The sequence below is a fragment of the Schistocerca cancellata genome, chromosome 8, assembly GCF_023864275.1.
Source record: "Schistocerca cancellata isolate TAMUIC-IGC-003103 chromosome 8, iqSchCanc2.1, whole genome shotgun sequence".
Taxonomy (NCBI): domain Eukaryota; kingdom Metazoa; phylum Arthropoda; class Insecta; order Orthoptera; family Acrididae; genus Schistocerca; species Schistocerca cancellata.
In genome coordinates, this window is record NC_064633.1 from 492113616 (window position 1) to 492135504 (window position 21889).

Sequence of the window (21889 nt, forward strand, 5' to 3'; positions counted from 1 at the left end):
TTGTATTAGTGCCACTTAAAGTTCACGTCACAACTGGATGTATTGAAACATTTCTTCACCCAGTAGATAGTGCGCAGTGTTCCCGACCTACCTTGCTTTGCTTATTCAATATTGTCTTCCTGGTAGCTGTGTCCGTCTCACCTAAATCACACTGAAATTAAGAAGCCAGGATCCCAGATTAAGTTTTCTAAAATCAAAAGTCAAGACTGTATTCATTGTTGAACATTTATGACAACCACAGTGCAATTTATTTGTTATCACTCACACACACAATATTCATGTGACCAGGCCTCTTACACTTAATCGTCACATTAGGTAGGTCGGAAACTTCCAGTCTTTAACAATGTTCACAATTACACTTTTTTGGTACCGACTGGAAAAATTAACCAACTTGCTGCACTTTTGCTCCATGAGAATCTGACCGAGAAATAACAGAACTGCACCAGGTCGGACCTTGAATATTTGACTATTTCTGTTAATATATTATAGTTTATAATTTCCCAGGGTTAAAATGATCCTTTCTAACTGGTTTGGAAATAAACTATTGGGTTTTATTACTTAAATAACATGAGTGAGTTGTATCAATTTAAATTACGCGGAACTAACTTATGCATCCGCAGTGGGAATTCCCGACTTCTAACCATGGCAACCATCTTCAACAATAATTTTTACTTATTCAAATTTACTTAATTCTTAATTAATGCACTTACAAAGTTGAGACTGGAGTCATTTTACGTTGAAAAATAAAGGTAGCAAAAGTATCAAAACAGGTCTCGGAATTATTTAGTAGTTTGGTCACAATTGGCACTGAAAGTCATACAGGCTACAGATTTCAAGTCCTAAGATCTATTTAACTAATAGACTTTTGGTTAATTTAAACACTTTGCTGGAATCAGTAAAATTTAGGCTTTCTTTTGGATGCAGTCTTATAGCTGAATTCGACCTATTAGCTCACTCAAATTTTACTTAATATGTATTGCACAATATGCGTCATTGTTCATAACTTTTAATAGGATGCATTTCCAATAAAACTAATTAGCTCATTACTTTCAGAATAGACATTATAATGTACTGAAATAATACGTTTTACTAGGGTAATTTTATTTAAACTATTTCTGAATTCTGTACTATGAGGCTGAAGGCCACAGAATCTGTAGTCGGAATCTGAGTAGTGAAAATGGAAAAAAAAAACTAAATAAAAGTTCATTGCTTAACTAAGTTACTGAAGGAGTGTAAAACCAAAACGGGATAGCAGTGGGCACCCCTGCTTCGTTACGCTCTCTACCAAAAAGTCCTCAGTCCAGTCACAACTTTCATGTGATACCTCATAAGATCGTACTTTTGACCATACATGATATACCATATCTTCCTTGTGCATATGTTTATTGTAGTGTAATTACATGGTTGATAAACTGGTGTATCACCATTATGTTATAGATTTTTTCATGGTAAGTAAAAATCATTTACCGGATTTATTCTCTCTCTCTCTCTGCCCTCAAAAAACTATATAGCAGACTTTATCTACACCTACATCCATGGTCTCCCAAATGTCTGTGAGGTGCATGGCAGAGAGTACATCCCACTGAACCAGTTATTAGGGTTTCTTCCTGTTCCATTCACATATGGAGCACAGGAAGAAAGATTGCTTGAATGCCTCTGTGCATGCAGTAATTATTCTAATCTAGCCTCATAATCCCTGTGTGAGTGATACATAAGGGATTATAGGATTTTCCTAGAATCATCATGTACAGCCAGTTTTTGGAACTTACTAATAGACTTTCTTGTGATAGTTTACGTCTGTCTTCAGTATCTCTGTTACTCTCTCTCTCATGGATCATACCAACCTGTGACCATCTGTGCTGCCCTTCTCTGTGTATCTTCTTCATCCCCTGTTAGTCCTATTTGGTACGGGTCCCATATACATGAGCAATACTCTAGAATCAGTCCCACGAGTAATTTGTAAGCAATCCCCTTTTTCTGGTAACCAATGTGACAGGTTGAATGTATATTTCACATTTCATTAATGATATTTTATTGATATTGTCTTCCTTATATGTACTTTAATAAAATATTTGAAGTGCTCCACATATGGCACTGCAGACATAAGAAACTGAGATTCAGTAAGAAATGTGAGATTATCCTTAATGTAAATGTCTTCAACTGCTAGCCCTTCTTCGGGTTATCTCAGTTGTCAGTTATTAGTGTTCCACTTTCAAATTTCCTCACCAGTTGTCATAAGAAGCCAGTAAAAAGTATAAACCGACCTCTGCAAATTCTGAGAACAAAGCTAAGGAAAGGCTAGAGCTGCTGTACAGTTAAGTGCACTGCCTACACACATTTCATCCTTATGTACCAATTAAGACACCTATGTTCTTCCATTCTTACACCATTTGTATTTTTTCGTCAGAAACACTGCACACACCATGCAAGATAAGACCAGAGTTTTGCATCATGGTTCTAACTGTATAGTGTTATATCTTGTGTAACGATTGCTAGTGTCAAAAACAATAACACAGTGTTCATAGGCTATGCTTGTCATCTTATGTTCTGTTCCATTCCCACTATTGTAAACTCTTGTTCTCAGATACAAGGAAATAGTAGCAAATACTGGCACATTTATCTGTGAATGTTCATTTGATTGAGGCTGGTTGACAAGATTGCAGTTGTATTGTAGATCCTTCCTGAATGATATAATTTGTGGGAGGAAACTGATTCTTCTGTATTCTTGTCCATAACCAAACAGAAGCTTGCTGCCTGCTTACATAAGGTATTATGGGGCTGCTTAACACTGGAAACTGTTGAACAGGTGTAGACAGGAGAGTAACAGGTGCTCTGCATGGTCTGTCAAAGCTGGACACCCACTCATACATATTAATTTTGTATAGTTTAAGATAGGAAAACCCAGTCATGAAATTGCTTTAATGTTTCAAATAGTAACTTTTAAGTACTCTGTTGAAATTAATTTTATTCTGTCTGTTGGGTTTCCAGGACCTGTTTGGATGGTGTTTGTTTTGTTTATTTGTATGTAGTTAAACTTACAAGGAACCTTAAGAGTTTCTTCACCATAATTTCAAAATTTGCAGGTCAACACCTGGACAATAGTTTCCTAAAGCAGCATGAGGACCTCAAAAACACTCAATAAAACCAACTTTGAAGAAAGAAAGAAAAAAACCACACACACACACACACACACACACACACACACACACACACACACACACACACACAGAGAGAGAGAGAGAGACAAAGCGAATTGCTTTTGATATTGAGTAGCTGCAATAAATTGCAAGGCTTCTTTCGTAAAACTATAATCAATTGTTTTTGCTCATACATACATTGATGAGCCAAAATATTATGACCACTGCCAACAGTGAATGCCAACTGGCGGCAATTTGGGGCACATTGCACAGCGAGGAAAGTTTATAAGCAGAGCAGAAATGAATGGGGAATCATTCTATTCGCAATACAGGCTGAAAGTGCGGAAATCAAGTGACATAAGCAACTTCGGCAAATGACAAATTATTATTACTTGGGAAACGGCGAAATTCGTTAGCTGGCGCCATGCTACTATTGTAAGCATCTATGAAAAGTGGTTGGAAGGCAGTGAAACCACAAATTGGTGACAGGTATCAGCCACATCCACACCTCACTGTAGAAGATGGTCAGAGGATTGCTTACTCTGTGAAGCAGGATAGGAAGCAATTTGTGACAGATATGATGAACTGAGCACAGTGTTGGCACAGGCACTATTCTTTCAAAGCACACTTCTCAGCAAATATTGCTCAACATGGGGCTCTGCAGCAGCTGACCCCTGTAGACCTAAAGACATAATCAAGATTGTAGAGGACTCGGGTAAGCGAGATTATGCTGTACACCAAGGGAAACGTATAGACTCGTCAGATAAATTACATCTCATGTTACACCAGGTCGTTAGCTGCATCCAGATACGTCATTATCATAGTGAACTGCTGCTTGAAACATGCACCCTGCCACTGATGCAGGCCAGTGGTGGCAGTATTTTGCTATGGGATACTTTCACAGCGATGACATCTTCCAGCAGTATATAACTGTCCATTTTACAAGGCCAGAATTGTGCTGCAATGGTATTTGTGTACTTCATATTTTGTCTTTTTGTATCAAATTTTATCACAAATGCTAACTTTGTATTGAGATTAGTAATTAAAAATAAGAAAGGCTTTTCTTCCATTTGTTTAGAGCCTGCTGTGGAGCACTTAATGCCCTCCTCTGGATAAGGGAATCTAAAACTTTCTTTAAAAACATGTCTCTGTTCAAAATTTTCCTTTATTCACAGTTATTCAGATCACCTTAGATTTCTGGAAACCAAATGTTGTTGTTGTTGTTGTTGTTGTTGTTGTCTTCAATCCAGAGACTGGTTTGGTGCAGCTCTCCATGCCACTCTAACCTGTGCAAGCTTCATCTCTGAGTAACTATTGCAACCTACTTCCTTCTGAATCTGTTTAGTGTATTCATGCCTTAGTCTCTCTGTACGATTTTTACCCTCCGCGCTTCCCTCCAACACTAAATTGATGATACCTTGATGCCTCAGAATGTGTCCTACCAACCGATCCCTTCTTCTAGTCAGGTTGTGCCATGAATTCCTCTTCTCCCCAATTCTGTTCAGTATCTCCTCATTAGTTACGTGATCTGCCCATCTAATCTTCAGCATTCTTCTGTAGCACCACATTTCGAAAGCTTCTATTCTCTTCTTGTCTAAACTATTTATTGTCCATATTTCACTTCCATACACAGCTATACTCCATACAAATACTTTCAGAAAAGACTTCCTGGCACTTACATCTATACTCGATGTTAACACCTTCCTTGCCATTGCCAGTCTGCATTTTATATCCTCTCTACTTCAACCATCATCAGTTCTTCTGCTCCCCAAATAGCAAAACTCCTTTACTACTTTTAAGTGTCTCATTTCCTAATCTAGTTCCCTCAGCATCACCTGATTTAATCAGACTACATTCCATTATTCTCATTTTGCTTTTGTTGATTTTCGTCTTATATTGTCCTTTCAAGACACTGTCCATTCCGTTCAACTGCTCTTCCATGTCGTTTGCTGTCTCTGACTGAATTACACTGTAGTCGACAAACCTCAAAATGTTTGTTACTTCTCCATGTATTTTAATTTCTACTCCAAATTTTTCTTTTGTGTCCTTTGCTGCATGCTCAATATTTAGATTGAATAACATCAGGGATAGGCTACAACCTTGTCTGATTCCATTCCCAAACACTGCTTCCCTTTCATGCCCCTCAAATCTTATAACTGCCATCTGGTTCCTGTAGAAATTGTAAATAGCCTTTCACTCCCTGTATTTGACCTGTGCCACCTTCACAATTTCAAAGAGAGTATTCCAGTCAACATTGTCAAAAGCTTTCTGAAGTCTGCAAATGCTAGAAAAGTAGGTTTTCCTTTCTTTAATCCATCTTCTAAGATAATTCGTAGGGTCAGTATTGCCTCAAGTGTTCCAACATCTCTACAAAATCCAAACTGATCTTCCCCGAGTTTGGCTTCTACCAGTTTTTCCATTTGTCTGTAAAGAATTCGTGTATTATGCAGCCATGACATATTAAACTGATAGTTTGGTAATTTTCACACCTGTAAACACTTGCATTCTTTAGGATTGAAATTATTATATTGTTCTTAAAGTCTGATGGTATTTCTCCTGTCTCATACATCTTGCTCACCAGATGGTAGAGTTTTGTCAGGGCTGGCTTTCCCAAGGTTATCAGTAGTTCTAATGGAATGTTGTCTACTCCCAGGGCCTTGTTTCAACTTAGGTCTTTCAGTGCTCTGTCAAACTCTTCACGCAGTATCATATCTCCCATTCTATCTTTATCTATGTCCTCTTCCATTTCCATAATATTGCCCTCAACTATGTTGCCATTGTATAGACCCTTTATATACTCCTTCCACCTTCCTGCTTTCCCTTATTTGCTTAGAACTGGTTTTCCATCTGAGTTCTTGATAGTCATACTAGTGGTTCTCTTCTCTCCAAAGGTCTCTTCAGTTTTCCTGTAGGCAGTATCTACCTTACTCCTAGTGATATATGCCTCTACATCCTTACACTAGTCCTGTAGCCATCCCTGTTTAGCCATTTTGCACTTACTGTCGATCTCATTTTTGAGACTTTTTTTTCTTTATGCCTGCTTCATTTACTGCATTTTTATATTTTCTCCTTTCATCAATTAAATTCAATATGTCTTATGTTACCCAAGGATTTCTCTAGCCCTTGTCTTTTTACCTACTTGATCCTCTGCTGCCTTCACTATTTCATGTCTCAAAGCTACCCATTCTTCTTCTACTGTATTTCCCCATTCTTGTCAATCATTCCTTAATGCTCTCTTTCTCTCTACGACCTCTGGTTCTTTCAGTTTATCCAGGTCTCATATCCTTAAATTCTCACCTTCTTCTTTTTTTTTTTTTTCAGTTTTAAACTACAGTTCATAACCAATAGATTGTGGTCAGAGTCCACACCTGCCCCTGGAAATGTCTTACAATTTAAAACCTGGTTCCTAAATCTCTGTCTTACCATTATATAATCTATCTGAAACCTTCAAGTGTGTCCAGGCCTCTTCCACACATACAAACTTCTTTCATGATTCTTAAACCAAGTGTTAGCTATAATTAAGTTATGCTCTGTGCAAAATTCTACCATGCAGTTTCCTGTTATTCCTTACCCTAGTCCATATTCACCTACTACTTTTCCTTCTCTTCCTTTTCGTACTATCGAATTCCAGTCTCCTTTCACTATTTGAATAATTTCTTTTATCTCATCATACATTTCATCAATCTTTTTGTCATCTGCAGAGCTAGTTGGCGTATAAACTTGTACTACTGTAGTAGGCATGGGCTTCGTGTCTATCTTGGCCACAATAAGGCGTTTGCTATGCTGTTTGTAGTAGCTTACCCACACTCCTATGTTTTTATTCATTATTAAACCTATTTGATTTTGTATTTATAACCCTGTATTCATCTGACCAAAAGTCTTGTTCCTCCTGCCACCGAACATTCGCACTATATCTAACTTTAACCTATCCATTTCCCTTTTTAAATTTTCCAACCTACCTGCCCGATTAAGGGATCTGACATTCCAGGCTCTGATCCGTAGAACACCAGTTTTCTTACTCCTGATAATGGCATCCTCTTGAGTAGTCCGCGCCCGGAGATCCGAATGGGGGACTATTTTACCTCCGAAATATTTTACCCAAGAGGACGCCATCATCATTTAACCATACAGTAAATTTGCATACTCTCAGGAAAAATTACGGCTGTAGTTTCCCCTTGCTTTCAGCCGTTTGCAGTTCCAGCACAGCAAGGCCATTTTGGTTAATGTTACTAGGCCAGATCATTAAATCATCCAGATTGTTACCCTGTAACTACTGAAAAGGCTGCTGCCTCTCTTCAGGAACCACGTTTGTCTGGCCCCTCTGTTGTGTTGCGACTATCTGTATTGCTGAGGCATGCAAGCCTCCTCATCAACGGCAAGGTCTATGGTTCATGGAAGAAGGAAACCGAATGTAACAGGGAGATTTTTTGTGGTTGACATGTTCAAAAATTTTCTTAGATGTCCTATTTTCATTCATTTGAACCAGATAATCGTAAACCATCATTCCATTTTCTTGTCATTAGGCTTAGCTGTTCAGTTTTCTTGTACAGATCTTATTATTCCTGTATTTACCGTTGTGTATTGTTGTTCTCGGTATTTTGCATAGGGTCTCCCCACCCCCAATATTTCCTATTTCTCCTGTCTTAGTCAAATCCAGGCAGTCTGCTGTGTGTAAACATTCTGTTTGTGTTATTGTAAAGTAGGGCTTAACTTTGCATGAAGGAAAGTAGATCACTTCCAGTACACACCTTGTGTCAACTGAAAGGCCTTTTCCGCCTTCCTTGCCCTGAATTCATTAGCCATTCCCTGTTACAGTCATTTTTCTGTATTATCTCACCAATACATTTAAATTTATCAACACTGTTAAGTTTTAGAGCATCTTTTATATTTGTTGTAAGTTTTGTTTTTGTGAAAGATATTTATGAAGACTGGTCTTTTCACATCCCCCCCCCCCCCCTTCTTCTGTGAGAGATTATGATTTAGTATTTGTCACTTAACATCACAATTTTATAATAAACTTAGAATTCAAATTTTAAAAAAAGTTTCTAGTGAGACTCGAACCTTTTTCAAGTGTTTTCAAAAAGTACATCGTACTGGCTGTCAGTTTGTAAGTCGACCTTGTTGGTTTTGTGTCCTTTGTTTTTAAAATAAAAGTTTCATAGGAAAATTTGGAACTTTAGGATTTCAGGCAACGTGTACCATCACCGGGTCACGCTCAACTCCACCCATTATGCTACTAGCAGTACACTAACATATGAAGTATTACTTATCAGCTGGTGCTACAAACAGCTGTGAATACAATTTTGTTTGACCCTTCAACAAGAGAGCTTCATGAACAAATAAAATTTCTCATAATTTGTGATTAATGTTGTGTAATTTATGCGATCTGTAATTATTTCAAAAGAGTGGATTTATGCCACTTTTAAAATAAAAGGTCAGTGTATTAAAATAGGGCATTTGAATACGACCACCGGCCCTGGTAAGAAAAGGAAGAGAAGTACTGCCAGATGAAGAAAGCAGGAATATGTGTGGTGTGTGCCGCCCCACATCCAGAAATAAAATTCTTGGCATCAGTGTGCATGTGTTGATTTATGACAATATGCAGTCATGTGTAAATCTGTTTTACAATGTTTGAATGTATAATTCACAATAATATAAATATTTTTCACTTTTATTGTCATTTGTTGCAGTATTTATTTACAGATCACCAGATAACCTAGCTGGTCTCATTAATCCGTTTATAATGGAAAGAGTTTTTCATGATGCAACTGATGATGTGACATGCATTGAGTGGGCTTCTGATTCCAGGTATAGTGAATTATTCTCTCTCTCTCTCTCTCTCTCTCTCTCTCTCATACACACACACACACACACACACACACACACACACACACACACACACATTCTCTCCCCCCCCCCCCCCCCCCCCTTGTACTTTGAATGTGATTTTCAAAAGCCTGTCATGATTTACATGCAGCCAAATGCTGAAAGATACACAGTCTTATTCCACAATGTCATTTGGTGGACTAGTAATGGTGTTTTAAAAGTAGTTTGTGTAAACTCCTACGCTACTGTTTTCTCATGTTCTCAAATGTCTAAATCATGCACTTGTGCCTTCTTAAGGACAAAATATTATTCTGTATCCTTTTCTTTTCACAGTTTAGCTTTAGAAACACTACAAAATATGAGTATGTATTCATTCATTTATCCGTCCAGGGATAATCTTACAGTGATAACCTAATGTAACCTAAATATTGTCGTCACAATAGAATGAGAATAAATAGCTCCAGCATACAAGGTGTGTTCAGTAAAAGACTGAACGTTGCTCATAACATCTTTATTGCTCATTCTATTACATTTTCAGCACTGTCACCCTCAAAGTAGTCCCCTCTATTGTCAATACACCTTTCCCAATATTTTTTTCAATCTTTGGAAAGCATCTTGGAACACACTTTCTAGGATTCTTGTCACATTGTTGTGAGTCTCCTCTATGGTTTGGCATTGAGCTTGGAAAATGGGAAAAAGTGTGCTGGGACTAGGTCTGGAGAATAAGGTTGATGGGGCACAACAGGTGGCTGTTGTTTCACCATGTAGCTGCAGACGAGGAGTAATGGGTGATTTAGTGCATTGTCATAATGTGTCATCAAAGTCTAGTTTTTCCATAATTCAGGCTGCCTCCTGCACACAACATACCTCAAATGCGCTGAATTTCAGTAGTAGACTTCTTTATTTTCCATTTGATCAGGTGTTACAGATTTCTGATCTACAATGACTTTGCAGTCAAAAAATGGGACCAGCACTTGTCTTGATCTTTGGACTTCGGCGTGTGTTCATAGACAGGTAAGACCTTCGCGTACCCACTGCAGTAACTGCTCCTTTGTTTCAACATCACAGTGATAAACCCCCATCTCATTTCCTGTTGTGATCTTCTTAAAGATGTTTTTGTTGCCATTTGTTGTAGCAAGCAGTTCCTGGTTGATTATGACATAGGCCAGTCAACAAATGCGGTACATATTTCAACACTGTGCATGACAAGTTTGTCACTCAAAATTTGGTAACATGATCCTGCAGTGATGCATTCTTCGTCGGCAGTTTTTGGGACAGTTAAACTACAATTTACGCAGATCACAACACATCATCATCATCATCATCATCATCATCATCATCATCATTATCATCAGCTGTTTATGTGGAACGTTGTCCGGGCCTGGGATCTTCTCTGATTGACTTTCTGCTGTGTTCATAATTCTTAAACCACATGCGGCACTGTGTTCGCCTCGTACAGTCCTCCCCATGTACTTGACTAAGCAATCTAAATGTGTCTCTAAAATTTTTGCCAAGTACATAGCAAAATTCCATAATCATACGTTGTTCCTCAAGCTCTTTTCGTTGTCACTAATCTGATGAAGAGCTTGTGCACATGCTAACTTCACTGGCTGTGGCTCAACAACTAACAGTCACAGTTAAATGATGTTAAGAACAGTTCGTTGTCTAAACCTGCCACTAGATGCACTTAGTAGTGGCAGTGTGCTCCTTCTGCTGATTGTGCTATTTCTACAGTTTGACTTTTTTATAAAAAAAAAAAACCTGCCTTATGCATACACACAACTATATAAGTATATGGTCGGCTGTGGCCTTGCAAAAGGAACTGTGCCGGCATTTTCCCAAAATCATATATGATTTAGGAAAACCTGAATCAGGGCGGCCATACAGAGCTACAGCTAGAGTATGTAAGTTGATCCTTGACAGATGCAGTGGGCTGGGCACACCAGCTTTGCAGGCCTCCTCAACCAATAACAAAAAGCAGTTTTATAAACGTCTTTATAGCAACACCTCCGTGTTATAGCTCTGTAGATGGCAACTGTTTTCATTTGCAGCCATAAGTGCTGCACAGTTGAAAGCTATCAACAGCACTGCAAGCTGTCGGGGATCTTTTTACACCATCTCAACTATAACTTGACAAATACTTTGACTTCCTGATAAAAACCACTCAGTCATGAGGTCGATATCGCATTACCAATTTGCACATGTAGCACTTTTTGTTGGGCGCATGACATCAGTGTGAAGAGGGATCTAATGGCAGTGGTATTGCCTTTGTATTGAAGAAATGTCTCATTAAGATACGTTTTGCAAGTATTTTCATATATTGTGAAAATTGGTTGAGGATGTGATAGTGTTAAGATATGCTGTTGTTCTCACTCAAATCTGAATTTCGGGTGCATTATGTAGTTCTCTAGTATTCAGCATTCATCCTAAGAAGTTTATGAATCATTCTTGCCAGGTTTTATTTTCTATATTGTCAAAGTTGCGTGCAATTACAAAGACAACAGCACAGTCACATTTTCATTTCAGATAGAACATTCTGACATTTACAAGACAGTAAAGCGAAAATGCTATGAAATTTGGAATATTTTATACAACTACATAAGAAATTAACTGAGCCGTAGAAACACAGAACCAACCGAATCTGTCACAACCACCAAGAAATGCACTCTGTTGCCTCATTATGGAATTAACTGCAGGGCAAGCTGTGTCCATTTTCAGTAAAGGGGAGTTTTTGGAGATTACTAGCAGTATTGAATTTGAATAACTGAACATTTTTTTTGAACCAAGTGACACCTCTGTGAAACTGGACCAGGTATTTAATTTCTCTTTTAGTGTTACCCGTACATAATTCAGCATGTAAAACTCTTTACGGACTGCAAGTGCTGAACGTAGAACAAGTTTTTGGTGCGCTGGCAGACTTGTGCCAAAGACATTTCTCATGAGATTGGAAGTATTGTTTTAAATTGCACTTTGGAATTATTGTGTGGAATAACTTCTTCAGCTGTAAATGAAAGAAGAAAGCATGAAAATAATTCAAAATTAGGAATACAATGTGGGGCTAGACAATTTTCACTTAAATAAGACACATAACTGCCTTAGATAAAGTCAAATTTCAACAAAGGCAGTGGTTCTTTCTATTTAGGTGCTCTACGATCACATTATTGATTATGTACTTGCAGTTATAGTTATGCTCCAACACAATATACACTGAGGTGACAAAAGGCATGGGATATCTCCTAGTACCATGTCGGAACTCATGTGGTCTGACATAGTGCAGCGACCTGACACGGCATGGTCTCAGCAAGTCGTTGGAGGAAGATTTGGCCATGCTGCCTCTATAGTCATCCACAATTGCGGAAGTGTTGCCAGTACAGGATTTTGAGCACAAACTGACCTCTCAATTATGTCCCATAAATGTTTAATGGGATTCGTGCCAGGGAATCTGGGTAGCAAAGTCATTCCCTTGAATAGTCCAAAATGTTCTTCAAACCAATTGCAAACAGTTGTGGCACAGTGAGATAGAGCATCCTCATCCATAAAAAATCCGTCTCTGAATGTCTGAAAATGGTCTTCAAGTAGCTGAAAATAACCTGTTCTAGTTAGCGATAGGTTCATTTGAACCAGAGGACGCATTCCATTCCATATAAACATTTTCCACACCATTATGGAGCCACCACCAGCTTGCACAATGCTTTGTTGGCAAAAAGGGCCACGGTTTCATGGGTTTGCGCAACCTCAAATTCTACCTACCAACTGAAATCTGCACTCGTTTGACCAGGTCACAACTTTCCATTTGTCTAGGTTCCAACCAATGTGGTCACAAGCCCAGAGAGGCACTGCAGGTGATGTCGCGCTGTTAGCAAAGGTGCCCAAGTCAGCTGCCTGCTGCGGTAGCCCATTAACACCAAATTTTACCACAGTGTCCTAATGGTTATGTTCATCGTAAGTCCCACATTGGTTTCGGCAGTTATTTCATGCAGTGTTGCTTTTCTGTTAGCACTGACAACTCTATGCAAACGCCACTGCTCTTGGTCATTAAGTGAAGGCTGTTGGTCACTGTATTGTCTGTGGTGAGAGATAAAGCCTGATCTGTATATGTGTATATCATTATCCCATGACATAGTTTTAGTTGTAAGATGCACTGATTAATTTCCATTACATAATACTGTGATGTGCTTCACTATTTTTTATGTAACTTATTGCATGTGTGGAAATTAAAATCTTTGCAAAAATATTTACCATTTAAATCCTGTTCAGCACTAAAGCCCTCTGTTTTGGCCTTCTACAATTCAAAATGTTCTTTTGACCTACATCATCTTTATCATACAATAAATTGTACTTCTTCACATCAGTGACAAGTTTTTCTGTTTGCTTGATTTGCACTCCATGATTGTGTGCTTGCTGATATGGCAAATCAATCTGTCAATGCTACCTCAGACCTCAATGGGAGAACACAACAGGTAAATGCACCTCTGATTGGGAAGTCTATATTTTGAGACAATATGGTATTGGTCACAGTGACAGACAGCTGGTTGCCACATCAAAGCCAACCTCTGGTTGACCCACATTGTGCAGTAATGAGGATTTCAGTGACAGGGCCTGGTCGCTTTGGTTCTAAGCCACAGGCCTGTCTCAGGCCTTTACTCTTTCTTTCTTTCTTGCAGACCTTCTTTTTAGGGTACTTTCACACAGTCACCACCATAAAAAAACATTAACAAATGCTTTGCATTACTCTCCCCATACAGGCCACATCCTTTACTCAGTTTTTTGTATTTGCTAAAGTTCTTCTTGTTGAAGTGTTTATTGGCTTATGGTTTCATAAAACATTTTTTGCAGGATTCTGGCTGTTGGTTCAAAGGACATGTCAACAAAATTGTACAGTCTACAAAAATTGGCAAATTTTCAATCATACTCGCTGGGTAGCCACACAGATCCCCTGGTGGGTTGCTTTTTTGAGGATAATTCTTTAGACCTAACTACAGTTAGTTCCAATGGACAAGTCTGTGTTTGGGAATGCAACATTGGTATAGACGACTTAGTGGCTCGAGAACCTCCACAAAAAAAATTGCGAGAAACTAAAGATGAAAGTGGCTCTGAAGATGACACACCAAGGAGAAAAGGTACAGTGTCTCTGCTTTCATTTTCTAGCAAATAATGGTACGTTAAAAGTTTTACTCCTGTCTTAGTTGCATTCAGCAAGAAATTATCAGAGCTGATACATGTATATGTGCCACATTAGGTGACAAACTGCAATATGTAGAAGCTTTCCATAGGTGTACAGTATTTCAGCTACTTTGTTGTGCTAACTCTCAGCTGCAAAAATGTATTCAGACATCTCAGGAATCCAAAGTTTTTGTGCCATTCATTAAGGATGTTACTGATGCATAGGAAAAATCTTCACAAAAGGGAATATCACTTTAATCTACAAAATCCACCTGGAAGATACAGGAACACGTAAAGTCAACCAAGGATTCTCATAAACTGCTAGAAGGAGCAAGAATTTACAGGATGCTGTGGAGTTGTAGATATGTGTACATGGGTGCTACTAAAAGAAGTCTAAAAACAACTAAAGGAACAAAAGAACAACTATAGAAGGGGAGAAATGCAGGTCAGTGGTTGCAGAACATGCTTTGCAAGCAGGAGACCAATGGATTTGATTTTGTAGGATACTGGCACTAGCAGCCACAAGTGGATTCTTTGAAAAGTTATTCAGAGAGGCCATATAAATTTTTGAACACCCTAATGATTTTCATCAGAAGGGGTAGGATGTGAAACTGAATGACATCTGGATTCTGGTGCTGAAGATAAGGTGTACCAGTCTTCCACCACAGGGCAATAGCACTATTGGACAACAGCCAATTGCACTCAAGCATTCAAAATGTGACGCCACACCTCTGCACAGGATCATGCAGGAAGTGGAATTTTTACTTCAGTTATTAGTGTGCCAGGGTGTGCATCAGTCGTTCAAAACTGATACTGCCCTCTTTGAAGATGTCCTCTGCAGACAGGGATGAAATGGGCTTCAATAAGAAATTCATCCAACCATGGCATTAATAGCCCAGAATATTTTAGTAAGTGTGACATATCAGTCCATGAAAGTTTCCATTTTACAGTAGTCATTACTACTGATCTGTGCTGTTGTGTGCTACTTTATTCTTGTGTTGAAGTGTTATTTATATTTATGTTTGAGAGAGAAATGAATCAGTATACTCATTTGAATAGAGAACCTTTATCCGGAGCATGATCAAACAAGTCACTTGGTTTATCATGAGAAAGGGCCAGTAAAACAACCACATAAGATGCACGTAATCATGGTAAAAAATTCTTAAGTTTTTGACAGTTTCAATAAACCTTAGGCACAGTTATGTCATTGTCAATCATCTTATTGTCCCCCCCCCCCCCCCCACACACACACACACTTTTAAATAACATTTATGCATTTGGAGGGAGGAGGCATCTTCTTACATACATGCTTTTTGGGTTGTTTTTACAGAAGAAAGCAGTTTGTCAAGTGAAACAAGAGCATCACAGGACTTTGAGAAGCTGTTCTACACAAGACTAGGAAGGCATTACCTCTGTGATGAGTTTAAAGGGCAGCTCGGTGTCAGGCTTACTGCTGCTACTTACCACCGCAAGACTCGTCTTCTAGTTACAGGATATTCCACTGGTGCATTTCTCCTGCACGAGCTTCCTGACGTCAACCTTATACATTCTTTAAGGTGAAACTTGATGCCCTTTAATTAATTATACAACACTCAGATTTTGCAGTACATGCATTATAAGAGTAACGATTGAAAGTGAATGTGAAGTGAGGGGAATTTATTTTCCCCAATTTTCCTTGCATGTAATTTTTACAGTTTTGTAAACTGTAAAACTTGTTTACTCACTACATTCCTAAATAAAGCATTTATTGCACACAGCCAATAGTTTACACTGATTAGTAAACATTTAGTTAAATAGCATATTTCTGTTTTAGTGTTTCATCATTAGGAAACAAGGCAATTAGATGTTGTACATTTTCAGTATAGATACAGCAATATCAGCCCTCGCACTAAATCGAGAGGGTGACTGGTTGGCAGTTGGCAGCCCAGGACTTGGACAGTTGCTAGTATGGGAATGGCAAAGTGAAACTTACATTATGAAACAACAAGGCCATTTCAACAATATGCGGTGTCTCTCGTACTCCCCTGATGGTCAGCACATTGTGACTGGTGGAGATGATGGGAAGGTGAGTTCCATTGTTTATGAAGAACAGTGTGAATGAAAATGTATCAGACATGTTGATGCCTTGGGTCTTCACTAGGTCATCTTTGTTATTGTTGTTGTATCCTGCCTACTCGTCAAATATGGGGTGCCTAGGAAACCTGATTCTCGGATCACTAGACAACAATTCAAGCAAATCATGTTAAAGAGGTGTATTATGAAATGAACCGATGACAATACTTAACTTTGATAATAACACAGAAGTATCACAAGCAAATGGCGACAAGCAAATAAGAAATCTCTTCAGTATATACAATTCCTAAGTCACTGGTCTCGAAGTGTCTAATCTTCATGCTGCTGTAGAAGTGGGCTGCAAACATTTGGCATGGCGCTTAAGTCCTCTTTGCATAGAGGGTGCTGCCGTCACATTGTTGTCCTGGGGGTGGTCGGTCGGCATGCAATTGGCTGATTTCTTCTTCACAGCCTTCTCTGCTTTCTCATTTCGGACTGGCGTGCCAGCACTCGACTTTATACTGTAACATTGTCATGTGAAACATACAGTGCAGTAAGATTCAAACAATTTATGTTAGTTTCCTCTCCATACAGCGACCATTGGCCATTCACCACTGGCCACCTGAAACCAGCAGATGTCTGCTCAGGTGATCACAATGTGGCACATCTTGAACACGTTTCTGCTTTAGCATTTGTTGCATAAAATTATTTATTATTTTAGTTCAATTTATCATGCAAAATAACTTCAGTAAACTAAGTGAATGCTGTTCAATAACACAGTAGTGCAGACATTGCTCGCACAGTATGCAATTTGAGGACTAGTGAAGTGTGTGAATTACAGTCACAGTTAAAAGCTACTTGAAACATAAGTGGGTTGTTATACAAGCTCCATATGTTTGTTTGTCTTGTCGAGTAGATCAATGTGAACATATTTATCAATTGCATTTTTTTTTTACTTGAAATTTTAGTATTTGCCTTTCAGCCATGTGTTGTATTTTGCATATTTGAAACTTGTGAACATTGTTTAAGCATTACAAAATATAATCTGAGGTGAAAGGATGTCAGATATTTGTGAAATATTGTTCGCTTTGAGTTTAATAGATGAGTGAAGGCGACAGAGGTGCTTGAAGCATTTGTATTGTGTGTGGGATGAGTGTTAACAGTCATTCACATCAGAAAAGGATTTCTTGTATCAAGAAAAATCATTCCTGTATAAATGATTTCCCACATTCAGAAAATGTTGATAATTGACATATATGAAGCACTGCAACAGGGTAACCTTCATTTGACATTTACATTCAACAGGCAAGTTTCAGAAATTGGACGTAGGTGTGCCATGTGCTCTAATTCTAACCAATAAAACTCAAAGAAGTGACTATTACTACATTCTTGTTTGATCATCATAAGTTTGTTCAGTGAGCATTCCTGTGCAGTATTGATACTGGTGACGAGTTACGGTGCTTTTTGTTAAGTTCTTGAGAGAAAATGAATGGCTGAGCTCTAAGAAAAGACATCTTCTCAAGTAAAGGGTAGTGCAAGAGAGAGATTTTGCATCTGGTGGCACAAAAAGGGTGTTGCGTATTACGAACTGCTCCCCAAGGGACTGTCCATTGCAGTTGCCATTTGCTGCAAAAACCTTAGGTGCCTTACAGTCACATTGTAAGAAAAACAGCCAAGTAGGCTATATAAGGTGTTGCTACTGCTTGAGAATGCCCGCCTACACTCAGCTGTTTTCACATAATAAGCAGTGAAGAAAATTACTTTGCAGGCGAAAGTGTGTTTCAAACATGGTTTAACTCTGAACTAGTAGTGTGGAATCTGTAGGGTATCTGAGCGTTGTCAGATTGTTCTAAATAATGTGAGAGAATATATTGTTCCTTTTATGATAATACTATCTCTTGTTTACTGTTGTGTTCAATAAACTAACCGAAAAACACCATAAAATATGCACTGCACTAATATAAATGTGTTACAACTTGGCCTGATAACTTTAGGATGAAAATCTATCACAATAAAACACAAAGTATTTGTAACACAAGTGTGCCCAAATTGTCACAGGTTAGTAAGATGTTATGCACTTCGGGCTTCAAAACAGACTATCATACTCACGTAGTAGGGAATTGCGGTAGATGGAGTAGACCTAATTAACAAATCATTGTACCACAATTGTGTATTCACAAAAAACTAAAAGTTACTCCAGCAGAAGAAGAAGAAGAAAAGACCTTATCAGGTTTGCTATATAGTGTCTTTCAACCTTATACTACACGTTACTGAATGTAGCTAGAAGACGTGATGAAGAGGTTTTCTTAAGGTTTATCTTATTTATTTTCAATCTGACTACATGTAGCTCTGTCACAGAATATGCAAAAGTTTGTCTCCATCAAGAATAGAACTGAAAACTAAGATGTAGCTTCCACTTCACAATGCGAACACCTTACCTCACAGCTACTGAACTGAACAGCTGCATCATTTTTCTCTCCCTCATAGCCCCAGTGGTGACTGAGACATGTAATTTGTGCAGTAAAAGACAAAATTAATTGTAGTTTCTTCATGGAATGGCTTTAATGGACTCAAAACCATAAATTGATAACCCAGTATCACACCTTAAGTGAAAATCACTCAGATTCAATGGAAATGTCAAGGAAAATAATGTAAATTTAGCATGACACATCCAGGATGTAACTAGATGATCATAGATTTGTCAAACTTATTCTATGTTTTTCCACAGTCTAGGTTATACCAGTAGGAGGAGGAAGCATTTCCATAGCTGATATGTTTCTCTGGTGGTATATAAAGTCTATTAACCAGTTTTGGTCTTCTCCTGCTATAATTCTGTGTGTGTGTGTGTGTGTGTGTGTGTGTGTGTGTGTGTGTGTGTGAATACACAATTAGGCACAATAATTTGTCCACTGGGTTTCTTTATACAATTACTCCAACTGCAACATCTCCATACTCCTCTAGTTTGACACAAGCTGATTCAAAGCTTAAAATACCTAAACAATATCATTTCAATATTTTGCACAAAAGTGTGAGGCTAAGAACAGCACAATATTATAGTGCAATATTCATGTCCATGACCTGTCAGTTAGAACTCTGCCTTAATAGCAAACATGTTGGCACTCAGTGATATAGAATGTATTGTGGTTGCTGGGGGGAGGGGGGGGGGGGGGGGGGGGGGAATTACCCTCATTTCAAGCTACACTTAAAATCTGAAACAGATGGCTCATCATATGATGGATAAAGTATAAAATGGCCCCACCTCTCAGGGATTTGCTGAGAGTGGTACTTACTTGTAGTAACTTGAATGGAATTAAATTTAGCCTGTTGGACACTTAAAATTACCATTACATTGCAAACACTGACAGCAGTGAGAATTCACAATATGTATCAAAATATTCAGAGTAGAACTGGGGCTGATAAGACTTTTTTGGGCTGCACAACAACTCATGTTCTCTTTCTTTCAATGAAGTATAGTATTTTCATCCAGGACAGTTACATTTTGGGTTGTCAGAGTATTGCACCTGATTTAAAGTATGCACACACATCAAAAAAGGTTTTGCATCACCTCGGTTCTGAGAGTTCCAGAACCTGTACAGAAAATGGGAATAGAGATCAACATAAACATTATTTCCACCCTTCTTATTTGCTCATGAAAACCACACATTGCATGTTGTACCACCATACAGTGAGACCTTCAGAGGTGGTGATCCAGATTGCTGTACACACCGGTACCTCTAATACCCAGTAGCACATCCTCTTGCATTGATGCATGCTTATCTACAAGTTCATCAAGGCACTGTTGGTCCAGATTGTCCCACTCCTCAACGGCGATTCGGCATAGATCCCTCAGAGTGGTTTGTGGGGTCACTTCGTCCATAAACAGCCCTTTTCAATCTGTCCCAGGCATGTTCAATAGGGTTCATGTCTGGAGAACATGCTGGCCACTCTAGTCGAGCGATGTCGTTATCCTGAAGGAAGTCATTCACAAGATATGCACAATGGGGGCCCGAATTGTTGTCCAGGAATACGAATGCCTCGCCAGTATGCTGCCGGTATGGTTGCACTATCGGTCAGAGGATGGCATTCACATATCGTACAGCCGTTGCAGCGCCTTCCATGAGCACCAGCGGCATACATCATCCCCACATAATTCCATACCAAAACAGCAGGCAACCTCCACCTTGCTGCCCTTGCTGGACAGTGTGTCTGAGGCATTCAGCCTGAACAGGTTGCCTCCAAACACGTCTTCGACAATTGTCTAGTTGAAGGCATATGTGACACATCAGTGAAGAGAACATGATGCCAATCCTGAGCGGTCCATTCGGCATGTTGTTGGTCCCATGTGTACCGCCCTGCAGGGTGGTGTTGTTGCAAATATGGACGTCGGGAGTGAAGTTGCACATCGTGCAGCCTGTTGGGCACAACTTGAGTTGTAACATGACGTCCTGTGGCTACATGAAAGTCATTGTTCAACATCGTGGCACTGCTGTCAGGGTTCCTCAGAGCCATAATCCATAGGTAGTGGTGGTCCACTGAAGTTGTAGCCCTTGGGAGGCCTGAGCGAGGCATGTCATTGACAGTTCCTGTCTCTCTGTATCTCCTCCATGTCTGAACAGTGTCACTTTGGTTCACTCCGAGACACCTGGACACTTCCCTTGTTGAGAGCCCTTCCTGGCACAAAGTAACAATGCTGATGCAATTGAACCACAGCATTGACCGTCTAGGCATGGTTGAACTACAGACAACATCGGCCATGTACCTCCTTTCTGATGGAGTCACTGGAACTGTTCGTTTGTCGGACCCCCTCAGTTTAATAGGTGCTGCTCATGCGTAGTTGTTTACATCTTTTGGCAGGTTTAGTGACATCTCTGAACAGTCAAAGGGACTGTGTCTGTGCTACAGTATCCACAGTCAACACCTTTCTTCAGGAGTTGTCGGGAACCAGGGTGATGGAAAAGCTTTTTGATGTGTGTAGATTTGATGAAGAGCGATCTTCGTATTCAAGACATTGATTTGTATCCTCTCTTGTAGGGGTTAGACATATGCTTTATTTGATTACTTTTGTAACATTCTGAACAGTATAATTTATATACACAGAATCATTTGCAGCACAACTGATCCGTACAAAGTGCAAGTTGTAGGTATTGTCATCACTGTAGAAAATCTTTATCATGCAGTGTCTCCTACCTCTCAAAGTTGTTCAACAAAAAAATTAGGGAACAGCTGCCTAGAATACAGGGGCCATAATTAGCAATACAAGAATGTGTTCTGTGAGTGGTGATGTCACAGGTGTCTCTCATTACGGAGAAACTCCCAATAATGTGCAAACAAGAATACAAATTTACAATACACAACAGAACAAAAAGACATAAATAACTATCGCATAAACATGCATGTAAGAAACACTCACCATGTCTTTCTCATTTGTAGTAGCATAGGTTTACCAACTGGCTGGATACTGTCACGTATCTAAAACAAAGACTTAGAAATGAAAAGCCAAAGTACAAAACAGTTTCATTGAACTATCATAAATGGATAATACTGTTTTTAAACATTACTCAGACAATTCTGTGTCATCTTCACTCAATTAATTGTTGCTACAAACGTAGAGAGCTTCATCTTCTGTGCCATCAGACGCATTAGAAACAAAGTGGTTGATAGTTTTATTGGGGATACATGTCCGAGATTGGTCAATCCACTCACACACTTAA

At 38.9% G+C, this 21889-nt stretch overlaps 1 protein-coding gene across 2 annotated transcripts in view; it reads left to right on the forward strand.

The window, feature by feature from the left end:
- The window catches only part of LOC126094589 (periodic tryptophan protein 2 homolog), a 99866-nt gene that overhangs the window by 22030 nt on the left and 55947 nt on the right, over nucleotides 1-21889 (forward strand). Inside the window, exons 5-8 of one of the 2 annotated variants that reach the window (XM_049909053.1) lie at nucleotides 8828-8945; nucleotides 13800-14083; nucleotides 15457-15682; nucleotides 15987-16191. In XM_049909053.1, coding sequence (XP_049765010.1) covers nucleotides 8828-8945; nucleotides 13800-14083; nucleotides 15457-15682; nucleotides 15987-16191 — 833 coding nt within the window. The remainder of the gene's footprint in view (nucleotides 1-8827; nucleotides 8946-13799; nucleotides 14084-15456; nucleotides 15683-15986; nucleotides 16192-21889) is intronic. The other variant, XM_049909054.1, reaches the window with a different exon arrangement.